Source organism: Podarcis filfolensis (assembly GCF_964270895.1).
Source record: "Podarcis filfolensis genome assembly, chromosome: 7".
NCBI lineage: Eukaryota > Metazoa > Chordata > Lepidosauria > Squamata > Lacertidae > Podarcis > Podarcis filfolensis.
The window spans coordinates 34,157,888-34,183,991 of record NC_139603.1 but is presented as its reverse complement, the minus strand read 5'-3'; the positions used below and the strand labels follow the sequence as shown (position 1 = coordinate 34,183,991).

Genomic DNA, 26,104 nt, shown 5'->3' with positions numbered 1-26,104 from the left:
ACGTTAAGTACAGTCAAAGGCGACTATGGGGTGCGGCGCTCATCTTGCTTTAGGCCGAGGGAGCCAACATTTGTCCACAGGCAGCTTTCCGGGTCATGTGGGCAGCATGACTAAACCAATTCTGGTGCAATGGAACACCATGATGGAATGTAGAGTGTAAGGAAATGCCATTTACCTTCCCACTGCAGCGGTACCTATTTATCTACTTGCACTGGTGTGCTTTTGAACTGCTAGGTTGGCAGAAGCTGGGACAGAGCAATGGGAGCTCACCTTGTTGCGCGGATTCAAACTGCCAACCTTCTGATCAGCAAGCCTAAGAGGCTCAGTAGTTTAGACCACAGCACCCAAGTTAACACACCCTTAACTTAGATTTGTTTAGAGAAGAGGCTAATTTGAGGTTCGAGTTAAAAGTGAGGATAGTTTAAGTCCTCTTTCCTTACCATTTTTATTTTTGTGAATAACATGTATATTGCCTTTGATTTGTAGAGTTTTTTTAAAAATAATATTTATCAAAATTTCAGAGGAAATACAAAAATATGAAAAAGAAAAAAAAGAAAAAAAGGAAAAAAATGAAGAAAAAGAAGACAAAAAGATACAAAATACAGAAAAATAAAAATCGTTAAAAACAAATCAGTCATTCCATATCCTATCTTTCATCCGCCTATTTCCCCGACTTCCTCACACCTCCCTCTTCTTGTATCCTGATTCAATCATTGTTTCAGCAAATCCTTTCTATATTTTAGCTTATAACCAATTAATTAACTCTATATATCCTATCCATCTTTCACCATATTCTGTTATTCAATTTGCCTTACTTTATTTAACCTTATCTTACCATAAAATACCTTGACCTTATCTTACCATAAAATACCATAAAATACCTTAAAACTTAAAAAACGTAATACTTATTTATCCTTATATCATTTCTGCTGAAGCCAGACAATTTCATTCCAACATTCTCCCTAATATTCATTAATTTTACACTAATTCCCAAAATAAAATTTTTTCTTTATAGACTCTTCCAATTTTCATCCAACGTCCCTTCTTTCTGGTCTCGGGTTATGTCAGTCTTTGCTATCCATTCCATCTAGTCCATCAACCTGGTAGTCTGATATCCGAGGCTCTTAAGTCTCTTCCATGCCCCTTCTGCAGATCTTTTTCTTCTTATTTATTTTTGCACTTTTCCTTGTCTTTTGTTGGTCTCTTTCTTAGTTTCTTTCCTTTCTCCTTAGGGAGTAGGTCTCCGGGGAATTTCCACCCATACTCATGTCCATCTCCCCGCATCAGACCAGCCCATTCCCCACAGTCCCACTCCCCATAGTCATCAATATAATCCAAAAGATCTTTAACAGCATATTTAAAAATCTCTCCAAAGTTGAGAGCCTCCTCAGCTCCCAACTCCCTCTGGCCTAGTTCAAGTTCATTCTTCCAAAACAGCGGCTTCTGCTTCTGAAGGGCCTCGGGTCTCTCCTTTTGTGTTGCTTGAGATAGCACTGTAGCTTCTTTCATTATTGTCTGCCCTTGCATTTGCCCAGTCGAACGAGTTTCCTGAATTGGTCCCTGTATGATTTCTATGTCAATATTCCCTACTTGTCCACATTCACTGTTTACAACAGTCATCAAATCCAACATCTCATTCATCAAATCCACCTTCTCATGCAACTGCTCCAACAAAGCACTTGTCTTGCAAAAAGCAAGCACCAGGACTTCTTCCAAACACATTTTTATTCAAGGTCACAGTCTGGTCCCACGATGTTAATCTCGCAGCTGTGAAATCTCCAAGTGAACTGCAGCAACAATTTGACAAGCTCCCTCTAGAGGATACAATTTCTATTTGTGTCCATCTTTTTTAAATCATGTCCAACAAAAGAAAGTTACTTTCAATTTTCGAATATTTTGTTTCTTTAAAATGCAACAGGCAACATTAGAATCAATTTGTTTCTCTTTTTTCTTACTATCTGTCACAATATTCCATTCACAGTCAATGGACGTCTCCGATAATTTCTGTCTCTGACACCCCGTTCCCAGGTTTGAGACGGTGGAAACTTATTCTCCTTTACTCCCTCTCCAGCAGGCTTGAACAATTTAGTTCCCCCCCTTTTCTCCTGCTTCCAAGGGGGTTTTAATGGTTATAAATGAAGGAGATTTCGATCTTTGTAAAGCGACTTTCCAGGCTATTAGCTTACAAGATTTTTGCTTCAATCTATTTACAAAAAGCGGAAGGCGGACTTCCTGTTTTGAACCTTCCCGCTTCGGTGCCAAATTAAGATATTTCTTGATCCAATTTTCCGTTTCTACTCATGGGTACTTGTTTAGAGTCCAATTGTCGACAGGAAAAAGTCAGCGCTCTCCGGCAATGGCAATGAAAATAGCAGTCAGTTCGCAGCACCACGCCGATCACCCCACTTCACTCCGGAGTCCCAAAAAGGGGTCCCCCGCGAGTAGGGGAGGCGCTCCTGGTGCTCTGCCGAGCCCCACGTTCCCAGGCTTCTTCCACCTGGGATTTCTAGCGGGTCCCCACCTTCGCCGTGGCGGGTAGACCCAGTTTCCACGGAGCCAGTTCCTCCGACCGGAGGAACTCCGCCATTTCACCGATGGCGCTAACCCGGAAGTCCCTGATTTGTAGAGTTTGATTTGTAGAGCCTTTGCAGTTCAGCTCTTACATTTTGCTTATATTTGGGAAAACTACTGGCTGTGACATTTAACGGCAGGGAAGAATTTTCATTGATGTCTCCTTGGCTTGTGATCCTAGGGTGTTTTTAAAAACTAACCATATTTTGTAGTGAGTGACTTGGCTGACTTCTTTTAGTACTGTAATCTGGAAGTATAAGCCCTGCAGGCACCTTGTGAATTTATGAAATCCAAATAATGTGGGTTGATCTGTGGTAGGATTGTTTTATCTTAATCTGTATGCAGCAGGTTGTTTCAAATGACTTTTGGATCGCTTTCAGCTGTCTGATTCATTGAATATTTTCCTCAATCTCTTCTCCTTTATGTTACATTACAGTCTTCAACATTCCTTCCTGGAAGTAGGTTCCATTGAAATCAATGATACCCCCCCCCCCCGGATAAATATGTAGGATTCAGGTATAAATTTCCAAGTCCTTTCTGAAAGTATAAAGGGAGTGATTTAAGAAAAAGAATGTGATGTGCCAAATGGTACAATAGTTTTTGTACTTGTATAGTGAATGTACAGTGGTACCTCAGAATCCATTATAGAAGTCTGTTCAACTTCCAAAACGGTCAAAAACCAAGGCACGGTTTCTGATTGGCTGCAGGCAGCTCCTGCAGCCAACCGGAAGCCACGTAAGCTGCATCGGACATTGGGGTTCCAAAGAATGTTCGCAAACCAGAACACTCACTTCCGAGCTTGCAGTGTTCGGGAGCCAAAACGTTTGACTCGCAAGGTGTTTGCGAACCAAGGTACGACTGTATTGAATATGTACAACCCTTATCTAAGCCTCACATATATTTACTAAAGTGGTTAGATGGAAGTGCAATCCTGTGCAACTCAGAACTCACAATTCTATTCACCCCCATACCGTTTTGTTCCTTTTAAGGAAGCAAGAGAAGTAGAATTGTTTAGCTGGAACTCTCTTTATTGCATTAAGTGGTAGCTAGAGGAGGAAACAGGACTGGACAACATATCAAATGAATCTTCACTGAATCAAGATTTCCCCATGCAGTAATTTCAGCCATTGCCATTAGATAACGACATGTAAAAAATTATATTTGTTTTACAGCGTCTTTCATTGCAAAGCACACTGTACGTTCAATTTCCATGAAATACATTTTCAGTAGTGACTTAAGTCTTCTTAATTTAGGCAGCATTCCAAAACCCACTTTTAAGCCGCGTTGAACTCAGTGGGACTTCAGAGTAGGCGTGTAGAGGATTGTCCTGGAAACATCTTTTCTTTAAGAGGTTGGTGTAAAGATCCAGAACAGGGATCTCCTATATTTATAGTGAAGTAAATTATGTGCTGACAACTTTACTATCTAGGATAAGTAAACATTTCAGAAATAAGATTCGTTAAAAACAGTGAGGCTTGATTTATGAAGCATTTGCGTTCTATTAAAAGGGCAATCCATTGTGTTTTATGGGAATGTAGTATTGTAGAATAAAAACGACTCATACTTAAAAAGGAGAACCAATAGCTTTATTTCTTGCTGGTTGAGTGACCCGGCTCCTGAAGCACTGGATTTAGCATCTCAAAACTCTGGAAGAGCATAGCTCTCCAAGTTGTTTGATAGTTAGTATCTTGGTAACCTAATTAGCACAACACGCCATACAAACACTGTTATTCTTCTGAAATGAATACCTTGAGGATTCAGTGCAACGTTGACCAGAAAGCCTGTGAAAACAAAGATGATGCTTCTGGTTTACACATGTTTTGCTAATTGCAACCGTGTCCTTCAGAAAGATAATGGCCAAACATTCTAATACTGTGTATAGCTGGAGTGGGGAGCCTTGGACCTGGAGGCTAAATGTGGCCCTCCAGGAATCTCTGTCTCACCCTTGGAACTCTTCCCAGGCCATGTCCCACAATAGCACTGCTCTACACCTGCCTCAGGTGTTTTTGCCTGGTGAGAATATGTCCGTCAACTGCAGTAATGCTCCTAGCTTTCCCGGATGGTGGAGGGGTATAGTAACATGTGGCTTATGTTGTTGGAATGTAGGCTACTGTACAAAGGTAAATATGTAGCTCCACTCACTTTTTGCCCATCATTCCACCCAATATTGACCTGTGGGCTATGCATGAGGAAATGAAGCCTTTGGGTTGAAAATGTTTCTTCATGCCAATCTGTGGTTATACCAATGAATACAGTCCAGTCCAGTCCCAACAAGAGGCAACGCTGGTACAAGGATGTCTGTGTACACAGATAACCCTTTTTACCCAGCATACCCCTAGGATTTCTGCAAACTGGTTGCAGAGGTACACATGTACAGACAGAATGATCCTGCACTTTGTGCTAATACAGCTCCCTATGCATGCTCAGAAGGAAACAGGCTATGGTTGTGACAGGGGAGGTGTGGAGAAGAAGCTCTGCTGTTAAGCGTCTTGGAGAAAGGAACTAGTGTTTCTGTGTAGTCTACTGAATGTTTATATGCATGTTTTGCAGACATCTGACATTAATTCCTATGTTTGGCAATATGCTTGCTTAGACCTCCTCATTTTCTGTAATTTGTCCTTGTCATTGTAACCAAAGAGTAGGCCAACATCTCTCTCTCTCTCCCTCTCTCTATGCATATATGTAAAAACAAGATGCAAATGGGTGAGAAGAGGGGTTAACTCACAGATCAGTCTGTGAAATCTTGATAAGAGAGACTAGATTTCTTCTGTTAGTGATGCAAACATCCACATACTTGGAGTAACCTGTTACTGCTTTGGGGGCAATCTAATCATATGCAAAGAACAGTGATTTCATAAACTGAATAAGCTTTTCCTTTGTTCTAAATATTTTTTAAAACTTTTTTTTTACACTCTCTGGTTTTTTTTTCATTTGCCTGATAGCCTTTCAACCTGATAGTAAGCGCATGTAATCAGACTTTTGGGTTCCCTTGACCTCACAGTCTGTCCTAAGGGAATGCAAATATTTATACTCCGTTTACCAGGGAGGACTGAATATAATAGACCATTGTATTGAACTGCCCTAGCTAACCATGGTTCATTACATGAGCTGATCAACTTACTATGCGCTGCTGCGACAAAATCTTCAAAATATAAGGAGGTCCAGGTAGAATGTGTTTATGAAGAATCAGATTTGGAAATTGAGGTTCCGTTTAGATATATACATCCTTAATCCTGCAACAAAAAGAGGATGTTGAACAAATTTGCCTCTAGACGTACTATAAATCCAAGTTTGCTTTTTGTAAAGAGTTTGAACTGAAATATGATACGACAAACAGTGTGAGCTAACAATTTTAGGGGGGCAGAGCTCAAATACAGTAATGGTAGATCATCCAAAATAGAATTTGTTTGAATCTTAAGTACTCCTTACCATTAAGCACGTCAGATGAAGTAGGCTGTTACCTTTCAAAGCCTGACAATTATTTGCCTCAGTTTATTTTATTGATTGCATGTTTATTTGTTAATTTTATATCTTATCTTTCCACCCAAAGGAACCCAGGGTGGCAAAAGCTAATTGGTACAGTAGTGGTGCACAGTATTTGCAGATTTCTCATGTTTATTTTTAAAACTATATACGTAAGTATAAGCCAAATCACCTCGTTGTGCTTCATATTATCTTGCCCTCTGAGGTGAAAAGATTACCCCATTGGCCTTGGTGTAGCATTAATAGCTTGTTGATGTCTCTGGAACCAGAAATGAAAGTCAAATCTACCTGTTAGGGTTGGGGGAGAAATGAAGTGGTGTGTGTGTGTGTATTTATGTGCACAATGAGCAAAAGAGAAAATACAAAAAAGGTTAGAAATAGTTTGCATCTGATCAGCAGACCAAGCTGAGGTGGAATGCTTCTGATTCTTGTGGGAATTTATGCTGCTTTAGGCATGAGGTGGAGAGTGGAATTCTGGAAAATGAAAATCAGTATTGTTCATCATCTCAACACAAAAGCTTTAGTAGGGCTAGAATGTCTTTTTCAACCCAACAGTCATGCTGTAATTTTAGTTTAGACTGGAACATACATAAATTCTGTGAAAAGGTATGGCAAAATAGAACAGGGAAGTAAGGAGAGATGGAGAATAAAGATATTTACTGGGTTAATAAATAGTGATAACTGACCAGTTTCCACGCATATAAAAGAACAGTGTGGCCAGTTTTATATCTGATGAACAGATATTATTTTAACCACATCAGATAGGTCACTGCATCCATTCATATTAAAACAACCTGCTTTAAATATATGTTGAAAATAAACAGATGATAATGAGTGTAACATGCTAAATGTGTTATTTTGTTTTTTGCCAACAGTTGGCACTGGAAGATGTAAGTACCCGTGTTGGATTTTTATTGACAAATTGCTAAATTGTCTAAATGTTTTTGAATAAGGTTTATCATGGTATAAGAATGAATGTTACATACAATGTCATTGGGTGGTATCTCACTTCAGACACATTGATTTCAGCGCATATACTCTGAATATTACATAGTAGGACACATCATAATATACAATAGCTTTGATCCATGTATACATATATAGTCTACTTCCTACTCCTGTGCAGCAACAGAGACTTTGCATGTACAACCCCAGCAAAGCTGTTGGTAAAAGTAGTGATTACTGGTTTGACAAGGGTGGAGGGCCTGAATTCAGCCTGCTTTTCCCCCTCCCATCCTCTGAAAAAACTGATCTCTGGTGGTATTGTGGCAAAACAGCTGCAGATGGTTATAGAAGCAATTTTGTTGTAGGTTATCACGAATTTAGCAGTAGATATGATTACCTATTTAGGATTGCCAGGGCCTCTGAGGCTCAGACCCTTAGACAGAGAGATTCTCAAGAGTAGTACCTCTTGGTGCGCAAAACAGGAGCCTATATGCATCTTTTAGGTATATCTCAAGCCTTATTCTTTGTGTGATCTCTAGTGAATTTTTATTGTCATCTTCCCAACATGTTTTCAAAATATATTTAATACACATGCAATGGTGTTTGTTACTAAGTTGCTCCATTCTACAGAAATAGAGGGAGAAATACCAGAGCAAGAAGAGTATTCTTGGAATGGGGTGGTTTAAAATCAGACTGGAGGGGAAGGCTGGGGACTGGATTGCCCAGTAGGCCCTGAGTCCTCAACTTGAAATCAAACTTCTTTCCCTGATGAGCCTGAGAAGGAAGCTGTTATATATTCAGTGGTCTGTGTTTGCCTGAGTTTGAGTCTGGACTAAGGATTCTGAGTCCCTGTGTTCTGATTTGATACATGATATCCAATCACAGAACATTTCAGGAATTGGGCCTCTGCCATTGGCCCTTAAACTATGACTTATGATTCGCAGCTTGGAAGTTTAGACAGCCAATCATGTTGAGAGTGGGAGTGGCCCAGGCCTCCAGAAATGTATATAAGCAGTTGCTTTGCCCCTGTTGTCCAGTTCCATAGTTCAATAAAGGTTCTTGCTGTTATCACTGTGTCTTGCCATGTGGGAACCCACCTACACTTCAGAGGCTAAAATAAAAACAAAACATTGAGGTAGTACATGATGTCTAGATATAACCCTCCACCCCTATTCTCCCCCTCTCATAGTTAGTGAACATGCTTAGATCTCATTGGGTTGGTTGGGGTTTTGTTTGCTCTCTTAGGTTTTCTTTTCTATCTAAAAAGGGTGTTCTTTTTCTACTGTAAACTTCAGGGTTCATCATGAGCATGGTGATAACTCCTTCTTGTTCCCCAGTGGTTCCATTTTGGCTGCAATTCTCACCAACTGAACTTGCTATTTGGAGGAGTGATGAACCACCCTCCTACATACCCAAGTGCCCAGAGTGATGTAGGAAAAAAATCTACTTTTACTAGTTAGAAAACATTTAAGAAAAGATTCCTCCATTCTCTAGGAACTTGGAATTTACTTTACAGTACTAATATTCTGTGGGAGTGTGATCCTTAGGAACTATGGTTAGAGTTGCAAGCTTCAGTAAGTTTAGGTTGGAACATACTTTTGTAAAATATGCATAGGATCATGATATTAATGATATTAATCAAGTGTTTCAGTGACTGATAGGAAGAGACTAGTTTCAACTGGCAAGGGCAAATTTTAATTTGTGATACTGAAAATAAAGCACACACATATATATTGACCCTCCATGTCAATTGTAATATGGAATGAAAAAGAAGTAAGTAAGGATTACTCTACAGACACTGACTGGTATTGATAATGTCTGCATTAACAACACAATCTGACTACTTAGAAATAAGTCCTGTTGATTCAGTGTGACTCGTCCCGGTAAAGGGATATGACAGGTGGAAAAGCTTCAGCTCACAGGTTAATCTTGGCCTGTTGGGAGAGTCCAATATGGTCCACAAGCCCATTTTCCCCAAACCATGCCCTCTTGTCAGCTAATGTCACTGAGTGATGTCAGCTGATGGGCAGTGTTTTTCCTCAATCCTGCTGGGATCTGCTTCACACACGGGTGAAATGGTTCCCTGAAAAAAGCAGGACTGAAGTCTTTTCTCATCAGCTGATGTGCAGAGAGATCAATTGCGGCATGCTGCTTTGCCAGCACATTACCTGTAGGAAATGCATGGTCAGAACAGGACCCCTCCTCCCACCCCATGGCGCAGGACAGGTGGGTGGGAAGAGGGGGTGGGCAGGACCCCCCACCTAGCATTCCCCTTGAGTCATCATGTGGTCAGGTGATTGACAGGTGGTCACTCTGCCCACCTGTCAGTTGGCTCAAGGGGTGGGGGAGCATAAAGGTTCCCTGCTCCCATTGCTGCCTAAATTGTAAATTATTTTGCATGTCCTTCAGTATTTCGAAAGGTTGCCTTTACTGAAGCTTTGGTAATTTGAAAAGGTGTTTTATTTTTAATTGTTTAATTTACTGATCAGTAAAAAGGCAGGTGATTCTAAAAGTTATTTAAGTAGTTGGCAGCTCTAAAAGTGGCGTGTCAAGCAAAGTTATGTCTTTTGCTCAGTGGCTCCCTTACCATTTTTGCTGACGTCTCCTGTTCCACCAACATACCAAGTTCAGGAGACGGTGGTAACTCATCACTTTTGGCCTGCACTGCACTTAATGCAGCAAACCAAGGTCAGCTCAGAGCACAAGCTTCCCATCTCTTTATTGTCGCTACTGTTTTCATTCAGATAAACTGGTGCAGTCTTGTTGTGCTGTAGGGAAAGCGAGACAGTTTTATTTTCTAAAATTAATTTCCTTGCTATTAGACCTAACTTATACTTTCGTGGTAGAATGGATACAAGTCAAATGTTTGCCCCTTTCCTGCATATATGCACTCATAGTGGTTTACAACTAATCACCTTTTGCAGGTAAGTATGTGATTCCCAGTCAATCACTTCCCTGCTCTCCTCCCAATGGAAGATTATTTGGACTATTAGAATTGACATTAGTTACATGGCTCCAGGCCTTTGCTTATCAAGGTAACTGGGAACGTGGTGGAAGGGAATTTAGGAAGTGGAAGGGAGGATCAGTGATGAGAAGGAAGCATACTTAACCCCCACCCCCTTCTACCCAACTATCCATAGCAAAATCCATCCTCCCTGAGACAATTCCTTCTTGGCTTAGCTTTCAAATTCAGACCCTGGAGGGCAACATTAGTAATAGAAAATTGATGGATAGGACTAAAGGATGTGGGGGTCAAACATCCTTTCCCTTCTGCTGATTTCTCCCTGCAAATGCTGCCCATACAGTGGTACCTCGGGTTACAGATGCTTCAGGTTACAGACACTTTAGGTTACAGACTCCGCTAACCCAGAAAAGTACCTTGGGTTAAGAACTTTGCTTCAGGATGAGAACAGAAATCACGTGGCGGTGGCACGGCAGCAGTGGGAGGCCCTATTAGCTAAAGTGGTATCTCAGGTTTCAGGTTAAGAACAGTTTCAGGTTAAGAATGGACCTTCAGAACGAATTAAGTTCTTAACCCGAGGTACCACTGTATTAGCATTATGAAGGAAATACTGAGTTGGGCACTCAACGTTTCTCACATAATTTCTGGTTTAGATCTCCTGACAGATCCTTAACATGTGTGTCACCTGCTGTGAGGATCTCCTGATCACAGCCAGTCCGCTTAAAGCAATCTAGGAACCAAGAGTCCTGTTTCTTAAATTAAATTACTACATTTAAATTCCATTGATTTGCAAGCTGTTGTGTTGATGTTTGAGCCTGTGCAGCTGAGGTAAACAGAGCCTGTCCAACTGAGTCTATCCAGCTGAGTAACTTTGGATTATTGATATCATTTGAAGCATGCTAAGGATCTGTCTACTAAGCAGGCGATTAAAGGCTGCGGTGATGTGAGATCCTTAACATAATTACAGATTCCACGTTGGTTAATATATTACTTTGTGGTTCCTGAGGGGATCGTATTCCGGACAATACTGTATTGTGGTGATTTGTAAATAAATATATGAGCAGCTGAACTCTAAACCTGAAACTGGAACTTAGGGCGTGTGTGCAATGGAGCCTCCAGTTCAGTATATTACCACACAGGTAGAATTGTGGGAGGCAATGCCACTGGACCATGGTCTTCAAGTGTTAAACCTTTAAAAAAACTATATTTACTGTGCAATCTGAACCGATGGCAGTTTGCAGATCATTGGACATCAGCATGGAGGTCATATGACTAGTGAGCTTGCCATAGTTCATCTGAGAAACACCATTCACTGATCAGCTATCATAGCTCATGGCCAAAATATCACATTACACAGTTATATCATTCCCCGCATACCATTTTTTAAAAGGAAAAACAATCAAAAGAAGCTGGATTCTTGAGGACAGGTGGGGAGAAGGGGCTGTTTGACCATTTGCCTGCCATCCATTTTTCTGCTCAAAATCTCCTCCATTGCAATTCCACTCATGGGTGGGAGAAGAAACTGGTTCCAGTGTTTTCCAACCCTGTGGGAAAAAGGAGCAAAGAGTGAGCAATTTGGAACAGGAAAGAGCCCAGCAGGGTCAAGCCTCTTTATTCCCCTGCCCTACTGATCCTCCAAGCCTCCACTCCCATTGTTCAGGCCGGACACTGAGGTCCAGCTCCAATGGCCTTCTGGCGGTTTCCTCACTGCAAGAAGTGAGGTTACAGTGAACCAGGCAGAGGGCCTTCTTGGTAGTGGCGTCTGCCCTGTGTAACACCATCCCATCAGATGTCAAGAAAATCTACAACTATATGACTTTTAGAAGACATCTGAAGGCAGCCTTGTATTGGGATATTTTTAAGGGCCAATGTTTTACCATTTTTTATGTGTTGTAAGCTGCCCAGAGTGGCTGGGGAAACCCAGCCAGATGGGTGGGGTATAAATAATAAAATTATTACAGTGGTACCTCAGGTTACATACGCTTCAGGTTACATACGCTTCAGGTTACAGACTCCGCTAACTCAGAAATAGTACTTCGGATTAAGAACCTTGCTTCAGGATGAGAACAGAAATCGTGCTCCGGCAGCGCAGCAGCAGCAGGAGGCCCCATTAGCTAAAGTGGTGCTTCAGGTTAAGAACAGTTTCAGGTTAAGAACGGACCTCCGGAACGAATTAAGTACTTAACCCGAGGTACCACTGTATTATTATTCAAGTCTGCAGTCTTTTGTTTGTGCTTTTCCTGAAAACAAAAATGTTCAGGAAAAGAGTAATCCAACCACAAGTGTTTTACAGGCTGTCCCTCAGTTGATTGTTTTGCCTGTGAATAATTCAACCATTAGTGGGGCAGAAGAGCACATTCTGCATCCCCACACTGAACTCAAAGCACTCCCTTTCCTCTTCTGAAATGGCACAGGAAAAATCCCCATGTGCTTATCAGAGTAGGCATCAGATCTCCCAGCCTCAATAAAATGCAAACAGTATGTAGCTACAGGCAGTGCAGGAGGCCTAAATATGTGAATCTGTCTGTCTCTACGAGAAAACACATACAAGATGCAGGCTTAGGGAACTTAAGTATCTGCTATAAGCAAACATATATTTGGTATTTGGTGTAGTCAAATCTGTGAAAACAAAGCTCTTTTTGTAACCAAAATGACAAATGTCTAAGCAAATGTTTACTTAATCAGGAAAGCTGCAGAGTTAGCTGAATATTGTTTTCATTAGGGCTAATCAATGGCTCTTTTCAGATGAACCGATGAATGCTGTCCTTGCTCCTGAACCGATTTATCCATCTGATTTTCTAAACAAAGCCTATGAGAGTATAACTTGTATGGCTTTGATAAAAAAGATCCAATGAATGAACTGAGACTGGGAATGGGGTCAGTTGCTGTGAGCTCTTCTTTCCCTCTAACGTGTTCACTGGTTGTATGAAAAGGGATAATCATAGTGTATATGAACTTTTGTTTAAAGTTTTGTTTTTAAGAAAATAGATTTTTCTGAGAGACGTTCGTTGCTTTACTCTTACACTTGAAAATATGTATGGGCATATTTCACCCCTAATCTCTTTAATTCTCAGAAAATGGATTTTTTTACCTGATCGCAGTGTAAACTCCAGAATCATGGAATGAGCTCATATCCAACTAATGCCTACTCTGAGTTGTTGTTGTTTAGTCGTGTCCGACTTTTCGTGACCCCCTGGACCAGAGCACGCCAGGCACTCCTGTCTTCCATTGCCTCCCGCAGTTTGGTCAAACTCATGCTGGTAGCTTCGAGAACACTGTCCAACCATCTCGTCCTCTGTTGTCCCCTTCTCCTTGTGCCCTCCATCTTTCCCAACATCAGGGTCTTTCCAGGGAGTCTTCTCTTCTCATGAGGTGGCCAAAGTATTGGAGCCTCAGCTTCAGGGTCTGTCCTTCCAGTGAGCACTCAGGGCTGATTTCCTTAAGAATGGATAGGTTTGATCTTCTTGCAGTCCATGGGACTCTCAAGAGTCTCCTCCAGCACCATAATTCAAAAGCATCAATTCTTCGGCGATCAGCCTTCTTTATGGTCTAGCTCTCACTTCCATACATCACTACTGGGAAAACCATAGCTTTAACTATACGGACCTTTGTTGGCAAGGTGATGTCTCTGCTCTACTCTGAGTAAACCAACTGAAATCAGTGGACTTATTTGTGTCTCTTGATTTCAGTAGGTCCTGATTTTTTTAAAATGGTAATGTGCTCGTTTTTCCTGTTGTTTGATAGTTGTGTTTCAGGGGTGGGTTTTTTTTTTGTCTGTATAATGATGTGCATTCCATTGTAACACACTTAACAAATCGGCATAACTTTGTAATTATTCTCAAAAGAAAAAATAACATGCCTTGGTCACACCATGCACTCCCAAATGATTGGCTTATTTTAGAATGGAACTGTTTTGTTTTCCAGACGCACCAAAGGAGTGCAAAAATACTAATGACTCTTTGATTAGAGGCTCATTTAAAACTCAGATTGCTGCAACATCTATATTTGGAAGATATATACCACTTCACATATTTTTTATGACCTCCCCACATCATTGCGAGGGTGGATCATTTCCACAAGGACTCAAGAAGGAAACGTACTCTATAGCATAGTATCCTGTCGAGAAGCTTTGATAGGTTTCATCAGCTTGAGGAAACTAATTAATTGCACACTTCTGGGAATCTTTTCAATGGCTTGTTCCTTATGATTAGTGAGTCTTTCTTTAGCTCTGCAATGTTAGAAGGCAATCATCCTCTGAAGTCACATACAAAACACCATCTAGAAAAAGATTTGATTTCCCACTGGTTAGATGTGCCAGGCTGCCCCATTAGCAGTCCAAATTCTGTAATAGTTTGCCTGAAACTTTTACTGGGGTAAGTGGGTAGTTCTGAGTGTATTTTAACTGGAGGTGTAGCTTATTGGGTGTCAGTGTGAGAGTTGAGTGCAAGGATATGTCATCCTGGAAGTTTTGAAAGGGCTCAGAAGTGCATTTGAATACTGTATATGTGTAGAAGCACTGGTGCAGTGTGGGTTTCTTTTCTGAAGGGTGGGATATAAATTGAAATAATAGTTAATAAATCATCATTGGAATCCATTACTGTCTTGAGAAGTACTTCTACACTTAGTCCTTGTGACCCACTATGTAGAGCAAAAGCTCTAGCAGTTCCTGAAAAGCTAGGGAGCTGAAAAATATTGCTAGTTTTTAGAACACTTTCTAAGGAAATCTCTCCCTCTCCCTGGAACATCATGCTTCCAGTTCATGGTTCCTCTCTAATTCAAGAATTAAAGTTGCTTATTTTTTGTGGTGGGTGGAAAAATAGCCTGTTACATAGGTGGCAACTCCCTGGGGACCTGAGTGACCCAGCACCCACAAAAATCCCCATGAGGAGGCTGGGCACCCACAAATTTCGGTGCCAGTGCCATGCACACTCCATGGCACCCATGGCCCCAGGCATCCATGGTCGTGGGGCCAAGTTGGCACTTCTGGCCTGCTACCAACCATGCCTGCCACTCCCCTTAGATGGCCATTTTGGGGGGGCTTTTGCTGGTGTAGGGGTTTTGGTTCAGCCAGCTGAGGCCTGGCTCTGCCGGGAAGATGGGATTCTGGTGGTGTATCTCCAGCTCAGACAGGATCTGATGCTTATTCCAGAGATCCACCATTTTCCAACTCTCTTGTCCCTGTGGATTTTGGGGTTGGATTGTCCCCTAACACAGGAAATCTTTAAACATGGCACAGAAAGGAGGGAAGGGGTGCATGTGGACAATGCCCACAGGCACAAGCCTCATGTATATATATAGGATTAATAGGCTCAGATATGTTCTGCTGAACTGGGTTTGGACTGCTTTTACAGAGTATTATGTCTAAACCAATACTTTGCCTCATTTAGACATGAGGAGCTGTTAAGGTGGATATAGCTTGATAGCCTCCTGGCTGGTATCAAATGGGAGATAGATTTCTTTCCAAGCCGCTGAACATGGACTATGAGAAACAGCTAAGAAATTAGCAGATCTGACACTGGGAGGCCAAATTTCCTGTGACTCAGCAACACCACTTGCAAATCGGTAGGCACTAATTAACTTTTGAAGTTCAGGAAAGTCGTGGCTAGAAATAACACAGCTACGATGAAGAAGAAAAACTAAGGATTTTGATGAGAAAGTGGAAAGCACAATGTCAACAAAAGCAGAAATAAAACATGACTACAAATCAGAGTGGTATGCAATATGCTTAAGGTTCTGTTAGAAAATTGGTCCTGGGAAGAATAAGGTGAGATTTTAAATAGATGTCATAATGACAAGTTGAGACAGAATCAGTTGCTGATTTATTTATTTTTTAAATCTTTCAGGTGAAGCCAGTTTCCCACAGCAGAATCAATGTGTCTGCACGGTTTAGAAAGCCTCTTCAGGAGCCTTGCACTGTTTTGTAAGTTGGGTTTTCTGATAGGCAGTTTGAGCATCATTATTTTGAAGAACATCCAACTGATTGCAACTTTTCATGTCCTCTTCTTAGCCTGATTGCTAATGGTGACCTCATAAGCCCGGCCGTGCGTCTTTTCATCCCCAGAAGAGCACTGAATCAATGGGATCATGTTCTTGAAATGGTTACTGAAAAGGTTACACTCAGAAGTGGCGCTGTGCACAGGTAAGATGAAATGGCACGTTGTCAATGTGACCACAGTTTCAGGTTTTTGCTAGCAAAGTGCAGCTGAGCAGGACCAAGTTCTAGGGGGGAAAGTGCTCTAATGTTGTACATATACATAATAAACTGGGTTTTCATCCCTTTTGCTACTAGGTAGAAGCTGCCAGCAAATGCATGAACTATTTGCTCGGTTGATTCTCTGCAGTGGCACCTGAAAGTGGTATTGGCTGCCTTGCATTGGCTGCAGCTGGCTGGTAGTGTCTTGCCATATAGGCAGCCTGGGAAATCCTTAGGTTTCCACTCCGTAATTTCTCCTCACCACAATCTCCAGACTATTTTAAAATAAACATTACTGTGTGCCTGAGCACACCTGGGTCACCCCATGTACACGACTATGATAATGGCTTAGGTAACTATAGGACAGTGCTTGGGGGGGAAATTGCATTGGCTTAGATCTTCCCTGTGGCCAAACCATTCTAGGACTTCTGTGCGCCTGCCTTCTCATCTTTGCTTGAACACCTTTCTTCATTCCCTTGTTCACAGTAAGTCAAAAGCCACCTTCAGACATTCAGAGTGAAGAGGGCAGCAGAGGCACACTGCCCCGTCCCAAACATTTCTGCCCCATGTGAGTCACCTTGACTTCCTATGTTCAGTGTGAAGGTCTGAAGGGAACACAGAAGTCTCCAAGTGACCAGGAACCCTGTGTTCATACTAACATGCTTAGAAACCCCTTTTAGAGATCTTCCCACTCAATATGGAAAGGTTGGGGCAGCACTTGAAAGGCAGGGATGGTGTGCATCTGGATTGGGGGTTTCCAGTTCTGCTTTGAAAGCAAACTGGTCCAGATCCAGAAGAGAGCTTTTGTTTGGGAAAACCCAAAAGGTAAAGCATGTTACCTTGAGAGGCATTTGTACAGCACACTGTGTTTCTTCCCTTTTGCTTTTTCCATGTTTCCTGTAAATCCAGTTTTTGCATTTGATTTCTTAAAACGTTAGAGGACGCATTGAGCTAGCTAGTACGATTTATCATTGCTTGTTTAATAATTAACAAATTAGCTATTGTGACTTGTGGTAGCTGAACTATCATTAGCTTAGCTTCCAGTAAAGGCCATTGATTCTGAAAAACGTAAAAACTCTTTATTAAAGAAATGGATGCAACGTTTAGAGGGTTCAGTACAGCCAAGACCGATCTGAACATTAGTGTGGGCTTTTTCCTCAATTACACACATCAGTAGCCATACAAATGGCACGCCTTGTGCATTACATTTCAGTTGCGGACAATGGGGGCACTTACTTGACCTCCCAGCAGCAGTGTTGCTGTTGTTTACTGAGAGGGTTAAGGTGGTGGGAAGTTGGCATAACAAATGTACTACTGTAGTAGGAGTGCTGGATTGGCCCTGCTAGTATATTCCCATGTTGCTACCCTCCCCCTTTGCCTTGCCCCTCCCACTTCCCTTCCAGGAGGCAGCAATGACTCTCCTGCCAGGAGGGTCAGGTTAGCCACTGCCCCACCACACTGTCCGCTGATGCAACATTTCTGGTGCCTCAGAGAGGTTAATGGGCAGGCGAACCCTGTATAGTGTTGTAAACAAAATCTGCCCTTCTACCCATATGGGGTATCCAAGAGCCCATATAGAGTCCTACGTAGGTTCCCTATTGGTAGGAGAAAATAACAGAGGCCAACCAGAAAATATTGAGAAGCAAAGCAGCTAGTTAGCCTGATCTTTATTGATCTGTTGCAACAGGGTCCTCACTCACCACATGCAGGAGGAAGGGGGAACCCCGAACAATGGCGCGCAAGGCCTTATATAGACATTTTAAATTCCCTGCCCTGGAGCTCAAGACCACCCCTCTATACATCATACATACATCACAGAAGGGGTGTAACCTAAGACCACCCCCCAGATACATCATATCTACATCACAGAAAAGGCGGTCTAAAACAGAAATTTGAATGTTGTTTTTCTCCTGTCCTTGTTTATCTCCTGTCTGGCAGGTTACTTGATTGGATTGCATGGGGAGCCTGACCAGTCTTTTGTAATGATAAATTCTTAGTTCCTGGGCCAGGTCACAGGCTCACACCCTATTCATTTCTTAAATGTGCCCTTAAGACAGGATTTGTGAGGAAAGTGACAATGGGGAGGTTTGACCTTGCAGAGAAAACATTTGCTCAGTTTGGGAATCAAAATGGTTTCAGGTCGGTCTTCCTGTGCTGATCTACGTACGTGCTTGGTTGGTTGGTACACTTATGAACATTTAACATATATCTAAGACCTCAAAATTCCTATCACAATAGCACTGAGCAGGGGTGGAGAACTGCATCTGGCTGGCGGGCCAGGTCCTTATTTCCCTGCTCCCTGGCAGGCCAAATTTGCCAAGTGGATGTGACATTCCAGCCTGACAGCTCTGAGCACATCCCTGTAGTTTGCACATGCCTATAGCCACTTCCGCCTGAAGCAGAGGACCTGTTTAGATTGGGCTGCAGAAGTTGTAATTCCCAAGAAACCTTCCTCCTATGCACACAAGCTCCATTTGACCATGTGAACTCCAGTGTCTAAGGGCTGTTCCCTCAGTTATAATTTTATAATAGAAGAATGCCTATCAATCACACCTGTGATAAAGATCACAGCATGGGAAATGCGTGTTTATGTTTGCTTGAGTCATGGCTGGTGCACTGCATCACCCTGTTTATGGTGACTGCTCCAGTGATGGGTGGTCCATGACGGTGGCAACATTGGGAATTAGTGGTAACTGGTTGCTCATGTGAGAGAGTTTTGTTTTGTTTTGTTTTGTTTTGTTTTGCATAAGCTGAATGCTTGCAGTATAACCAGTGTGAAATACACTCAGAGTCGAGAGTGGATTTCATGCTCTTTATTCAGCTCAAAGTGGTGAGGAAGAATGAATGTTTCCCCAAAGTATCTGCCTTATATACATTATCTACACAATGGGCTGCACGTGATTGGCTAATTCCGGAATTCTCCTGTAGGCCAATCAGGTTGTGGATTCACTTCCATCTGGAGCTGGATTGGATTGGGTGGCTCCTGCAGTCCAATCATACTGCTGCATTGTTCTAGGACCAATCAGACTGCTGCATTCTGAATCCTATTGTTCTGGGACCAATCAGACTGCTGCATTTTGGATCCTATTGTTCTAGGACCAATCAGACTGCTGCATTTTGGATCCTATTCAACTCAGTACATAACACAGTGTATGGTATATTACCTCTGCACCAATATAATTATCTAAAATCTTACCTACTTGTCTAACCTCATTGGGACAAACAGGTCCTATGTCTCACTTGCTACAGACTTTATTTATTTATTTATTTATTTATTTATTCATTCATTCATTCACAATGATTCACGTGTTTATTTCCTGCCTTCCTTCAAGGAGCTCATGGCTGTGTACATCAGGCTGAGAGTTAGGGACTGGCTCTAAGGCTGTCCATTAAGCTTCATGGCCAACTGGTGATTTGGTCTAACACTCTCGCTCCTATACTATGCAGACTTGCTGAAAATTTGGCTGCCATCACAACCTACCTTGTGTAAAACTTCACTTTAAACTTGCAGCAAAATTGGTGAAGGCCAATTCCCTTTTTCTCTGCTTAAAAAAAAGAAAGAAGTAATGTCCACTACCGAATTCAGGGAGGAAATCAGTGAGGTTTTCTAATAACTTCAGAAGTTTATCCTGTACTGTTGTGTCTTGCCAATGATTGGGTTTAATGATTGCATTTTACTGTTGAATTATTTAATGTTGTTTTATACTAATTGGAAAGTGCCTTGCGATCACTTGTCTGTGTCGAAGGGTCATCTAGAAATTTTGTGAAATAAATAAATTTCTTGATGTCACAGTTTCTTTTAATCTTATAAGTGACATTCGGGTTCATTTCCATCAGCTAACATTTCAATATGGGAAACATCCCCAAGGGTTACTAGTATAGTGATTGCTCTGTGACTGCATGTCAAACAGTAGTTAGCTACATGCACAATAACCCCATTAAAGGTAAAGGGACCCCCGACCATTAGGTCCAGTCATGGCTGACTCTGGGGTTGTGGCACTCATCTCGCTTTATTGGCCGAGGGAGCCGGTGTACAGCTTCTGGGTCATGTGGCCAGCATGACTAAGCCGCTTCTGGCGGACCAGAGCAGCGCACGGAAACACCGTTTACCTTCCCGCCGGAGCGGTACCTATTTATGTACTTGCACTTTGGCATGCTTTCGAACTGCTAGGTTGGCAGGAGCCCATTAGGCTATGGGAAATTCAAGTGCACAGTTTAACAAATCAGTTAGAATGTCTCAAAATCTGGCCAGTTCTAAATGGGTTTTGTTGGCAATCTGTGTTGGTGTCAGTATTTTTTCTTAATAAACTCAGAGCTTTTCTGATCTGAGGAGCACATTGCAAAGTTTAAGTGGACAACACAGTCAATGATCAGTATGGAGCTATGTGGAAGAATTACTGCACTCTGAGCTCAAGTACTTAAAAGTGTGATGTTTCCTTTAAGGGGGCCTTACACTTGCTGAATTCTTTGAGGTTTTGACCAGTAGACTGCTGAATAATTAACTACACTGATTTCCCATCAGCATTTTAAAGCACACTATAGATGAACTGGCCTTCCATCCCATCTAGTGGCTCTTATTAGTGGTGCAGGTGTGGAACAGAGCTTCCCAGGATATTTAAGAGATGCTGGTAGATTTGCCTTTTTGTTTGGTATAACGTAACTGGTAGCAAAATGCTAAGTTTGGTTTTTGCAAATGATAGAACATGCCCCTCCCCAAAAAGGTATTCTAGGAAACCTGAAATTTCCGAGGTTATAGAGAGGAATGAGCCCGGCTTCGGCTGGGGAGGGTGGGATATAAATAAAATCTATTATTATTATTATTATTATTATTATTATTATTATTATTATTATTAGATCAGCAATATATGCATTTAGCAATCCTGCACCCCTCAAAGGCAACAGTCCAACTGAGCTTAGAGATTTAAATATTAAGCAACTGAGAAATGCCTTTAAAGAAACAGCTCACCCCAATTTCAAAAATTGTTGTTAAAAACAAGAAGCGTTGTCACTGTTTCTAAGAAAAAGGACAAAGCGAGTACTGATAAAGCTTACATGGAAAGGCATTGGAAAAGACATATTGTATTAGGCTTGTTTCCTCTACAACTTGGGACCAAACTCAGGTAGAGCTCGGAAAGAGCCCTGTCTGAAACCCTGGAGAAACCACTGCCGGTTGGCACGACAGACTAATTGGTCTGATGCAGTATAAGGCAGCTTTCTGTCTTCCTAACACACAACTGGTGGGAGCCCTGCTAGTGGTTCTTCAGACAATTCCTTCCAGTTTAGTTGACATTGTTCCAATGATGGGGCAAAGTGGGTGCCAAGGGCAAATTCTTCTCTCTTCTGGAAGAGGGCTCACAATGTACCACTAGACTTCTCAGTGGTTAGTTCGCTCTTTGAAGGGTGTGGATTATTTATTTCACTTGCTAAAGGAAAGTGCTCATATATTTTACAGGCTCTACACTTTAGATGGAAAAGCTGTCGAGAGTGGGGTGGATTTGGAAAATGGGCAGTTTTACGTAGCGGTTGGCAGAGACAAATTTAAGAAGTTGCCCTATAGTGAATTGCTGTTCACCAAGTCCACCGTGAGGAGATCGTATGGGTAAGTTTAATGAGTTTTTGTACTAGCCATATTTATGAACATGAATTATGATAATACAGTGTCATGAATCCAGGTGTGTACTGCAGCTAAGCCCATTTTTTGACGTGGATTGGATTTTTGTAACTTTTGGGTTCTATAGGTGAGAAGACGTTACACAGTGCAGCTGCAATTGCTGCTGATATCTGTCTCTTTTTTTGCCTAGTTCACATGTTTTGCTTGTTTATATGAGCATCTAAGTTATGATTACTTGCACAGACAAAAGCATATAGTGAATTAGACCCAAAGCAACAGGTTAGGAGGATAAAGAAGGGTTTTGCTTCATCTGACAGAGCGAAGATACCCTAAAACTATCTTAATTCACTCTAACCTTCTTCACACAGTTACAGATAGGTAGCCGTGTTGGTCTGCCATAGTCAAAACAATTTTTTTTTTCCCCTTCCAGGGAATGGGTGGTTGGCTTCCCACCACCCTTCTGAGTAATACCCCTCCCCACCTTCTCACTATATAGAAGGATCTGGCAACTTCTGTTTCAGCGTATCTGAAGAAGTGTGCATGCACACGAAAGCTCATACCAAGAACTAACTTAGTTGGTCTTTAAGGTGCTACTGGAAGGAAAAAAATTTTTTTGTTTCTTCTTCACACAGTGATAGATCAGAGCTCCTGTTTGAATAAACTGGTAAAGTCAACGGTTCTCACTTGAGGAGCTTTCCATTCCTAGTTTTTCATAGCCTCTTGAGCAAATTTATTTTGGCCCAGTTGCAAAAGTTACTGTCCTTCACAAGTGTTTTATTAGACCACAAATAAAAGGGCATTGTATGTAACTGCATGTAACTGCTTCCTCTGCAGATGATGACTATGGCTTGTGAATATCTGAAATGGTTTCTAGCTTTTCAGTAATTTCTTATATTATATAGGGTCCTTCCTATGTATGACAATTGCAAAATATACCACAAAATCATTTGCTTCTAAATACCTTGGGTTGTTCCAGATGACCTGTTTTTGATATTCATCATGATTCATTTGCAGAAAGTTTGTGCGTTGGTTAGATGGTGTCCTCTGTTTATTTAGCATCCATTCTGATTTGTTTGGGTGGACGTTATCCAGCATTACTTCAGTCAATTTGTTACCCACACTTTGCAGTGCATTTGCCTCTCACTTTCCTTACTGCAGAAAGTCCATTTTGGAAGAAGTGGGTTTGTTAAGCAAGAGCACCAAACTGACTTTGATTGTGCAACCTGGATTTGCCAGCACATGACTGAATCGCACTTGGAACTAGGGACCGTCTAGAAGCACCCTTATAAAGACATTATGTTTGTTGGCAATACATAGGCTGTTTCAGCATAATAATTCATGATGTTGAGAACATTCCAAGTGTTTTAAACCTGAAATACCATTATTGTTTCCTGCAGCTCAAAATCATCTTCACTACCTCCTATTGGTGGATCTGGAAAGTCTAAGGGGAGTGTAAGTATTCAGAAGTAATATATGTTTCATGGTTAAGCAGCTTGTTTAACTCTATCAGATAAGATGTCATTTTCTGTTGTGGGTCTACACAAGCATTCTTTGGATACAAAAGAAAAGTACAAAGAGAAGAAGTTTAAGAGACTTGAGTTTTTATTTCCTTTGCATGTTTGTAACCAGCAAAATTGTATGAAATAATGCCTCTGTCATCAAATATATTACTTTCCAACCTTAAATCCAAAGCATGCTCTTGGCAAGATTCCAGTTTGGGAATATTGATAATAAAACTGATTTTGTATGTGTGCACTTGAAAAGGATGCTTGCAGTGCAATCTTGTTAATGTCTTGTTGAAAAAAAGCCCCATTGAAATTGATGGGGGCTTACTTTCAGGTCCATAGGTAAAGGTAAAGGGACCCCTGACCATTAGGTCCAGTCATGGCTGACTCTGGGGTTGCGGTGCTCATCTCACTTTATTGGCCAAGGGAGCCGGCGTATAGCTTCCAGGTCATGTGGCCAGCATGACTAAGCCGCTTCTGGCGAACCAGAGCAGCGCACGGAAACAGCGTTTACCTTCCCGCTGGTACCTATTTATCTACTTATACTTTGACATGCTTTCGAATTGCTAGGTTGGCAGGAGCAGGGACCAAGCAACGGGAGCTCACCCCGTCACGGGGATTTAAACTGCCGACCTTCTGATCGGCAAGTCCTAGGCTCAGTGGTTTAACCCACAGCGCCAGGTCCATAGGTGTGTATATATCAGGCATGTCCAACTTTCAAGAGACTGTGATCTATTCCCACTATAAAAAAACTGACAGTGATCTACCAAAGTTGTTGAGGTTGTTGAGCTTTTTTTGGGGGGGGGGGCGGGGACCACGGACCAGTAGATCGCGATCAACCTGTTGGACATTCCTGGTATATATGATTGCAGCCTATGTAAAGTTCTGTTTTAAGTTTTCACAAATTAGTCTCCTTCTCCTTTTTGTGATGGAACCACCAGTCCAAATCTACTGACACAGCAGAAACAGTGTCCTCTCCTCAACCTCCAAAGAGAAAGGAGAAGCACGTACAGAATCAAGATATTAAAAAACCTGCTAAATCAAAAGAAAACGTAAAAGCAGTGACCAGATCTCATGTTCCCCCAGATAATGGTAAGTACCTGAAGACCCTATTTTAAGGAGTAACAAGAACAGTGGCTAAATCTTAAAGTTTGGCTGCCTTTACTATCTGTGACTCTTGTGCTTTTATCATGAGCGAGTATGAATTTTGCTAAAGATTACTGTTTCCAGACATGGCCCTCTTAACTTAAACATTTATATTTTTAAAAATGTTTTCCCCCCCCAGACTATCAGGAAAGCCTGTCCATGAAATACACCCCGTTGGGAAAGGACAGGGTTGCTCTGCATTTTAAATCCCTTCCATTGATTAGGCTGTTCACGTCTTTTGCTTCCTGCACATGCCCCAGGTAAATGAAGGAGGAAGCGGTGATTGCAGTCCTGGTATATGCACACCGCAATGTCATTGCGCAGGTGTGGGTACCACCTCCATTCCTGGGGCTGCCTACATCCATTTTCAGATGGACATACAACAGGGTAATGCAGAAAGAATCAATCCTCAGTGAGCTTTTATCTTCGGAATGAAACCAGCTTCTCAATAAGCTCTTTTAAGGGGCAAAAAATACATAATAGAGTTAGACCAGGCTTCCTCAACCTTGGCCCTCCAGATGTTTTTTGCCTACAACTCCCATGATCCCTAGCTAGCAGGACTAGTGGTCAGCGATGATGGGAATTGTAGTCTCAAAACATCTGGAGGGCAGAGGTTGAGGAAGCCTGAGTTAGACTATGTGTGAACTACATAGAACCCCCCCCAAGTACTCAGTTTCCATTGATTCTTAAATTACACACACACACACACACACACACACAAACACACAGCCTAAGAATCTGTAGGGGATATTCCCAACCTTGGTTCATTTTCTCCAAAAGAGAAAGAAAGATGGATTATATCTTGAGTAAAATGAATTCATATTCCATGCAGATCATAGCATCCAAGATTAATTTGTGCTGACGAGATCCTGTCTTCTGCGAAGGCCACATGCCACTTTCCTAGTCACCTAGTTCTGTTGTTGTTGTTGTTTAGTTGTGTCCAACTCTTCGTGACCCCATGGACCAGAGCACGCCAGGCATTCCTGTCTTCCACTGCCCCTGCAGTTTGGTTAAACTCATGTTTGTAGCTTCGAGAACACTGTCCTACCATCTCGTCCTCTGTCGTCCCCTTCTACTTGTGCCCTCCATCTTTCCCAACATCAGGGTCTTTTCCAAGGAGTCTTCTCTTCTTATGAGGTGGCCAAAGTATTGGAGCCTCAGCTTTAGGATCTGTCCTTCCAGTGAGCACTCAGGGCTGATTTCCTTAAGAATGGATAGGTTTGATCTTCTTGCAGTCCATCTTCTGCAATCCTAGTTCTGTTACTATACACTTAACAGAGGATGAAGAACATATGGTCTTCTAGATTTTGTTGGACTCCAACTCCCATCAGCCCCAGCCAGCATGGCCAATGCCTCAGGGATTATGGGAATTGCAGTCCAGCAACACCTGGAGGGCCACAGATTCCCCATCCCTACTGTGCACATAAAGAATTCGTATGGCCTAGTTCACACATCACAATAAACCACAATTAATGGTTTACTAAGAAACAAACCACAGTCACTTCTGAACCAGAGATATTGTTTTGTTTTGGTTCAAGCAAACTGCGGTCAGTAAGGTAAGGATTGTTCTTGCCTTACAGATGGTGTTTTCTTTTGTGTGAAACAAATCTCAACCCCTAGTTTAGATGTAATATTAAAACAGAGGTCATGGGGTTTTTTTGCTACACATTACTAGGGAGGAGCAATGT

The 26,104-nt window shown here is 41.8% G+C and overlaps 2 protein-coding genes across 10 annotated transcripts in view; one reads left to right on the top strand and one right to left on the bottom strand.

The window, feature by feature from the left end:
* NRSN1 (neurensin 1) overlaps positions 1-26,104 on the bottom strand; it is a 201,028-nt gene that overhangs the window by 138,056 nt on the left and 36,868 nt on the right. The window lies entirely within an intron of this gene.
* Positions 1-26,104, top strand: part of DCDC2 (doublecortin domain containing 2) — a 48,580-nt gene that overhangs the window by 10,023 nt on the left and 12,453 nt on the right. For 6 of the 9 annotated variants that reach the window (XM_083623932.1, XM_083623936.1, XM_083623937.1 and 3 more), the window contains exons 4-8: positions 15,805-15,881; positions 15,969-16,100; positions 21,607-21,753; positions 23,163-23,217; positions 24,212-24,362. In XM_083623932.1, coding sequence (XP_083480058.1) covers positions 15,805-15,881; positions 15,969-16,100; positions 21,607-21,753; positions 23,163-23,217; positions 24,212-24,362 — 562 coding nt within the window. Of the gene's footprint in view, positions 1-6,929; positions 6,945-15,804; positions 15,882-15,968; positions 16,101-21,606; positions 21,754-23,162; positions 23,218-24,211; positions 24,363-26,104 lie in introns of all 9 variants that reach the window. The other 3 variants (XM_083623931.1, XM_083623933.1, XM_083623934.1) reach the window with 1 other exon arrangement.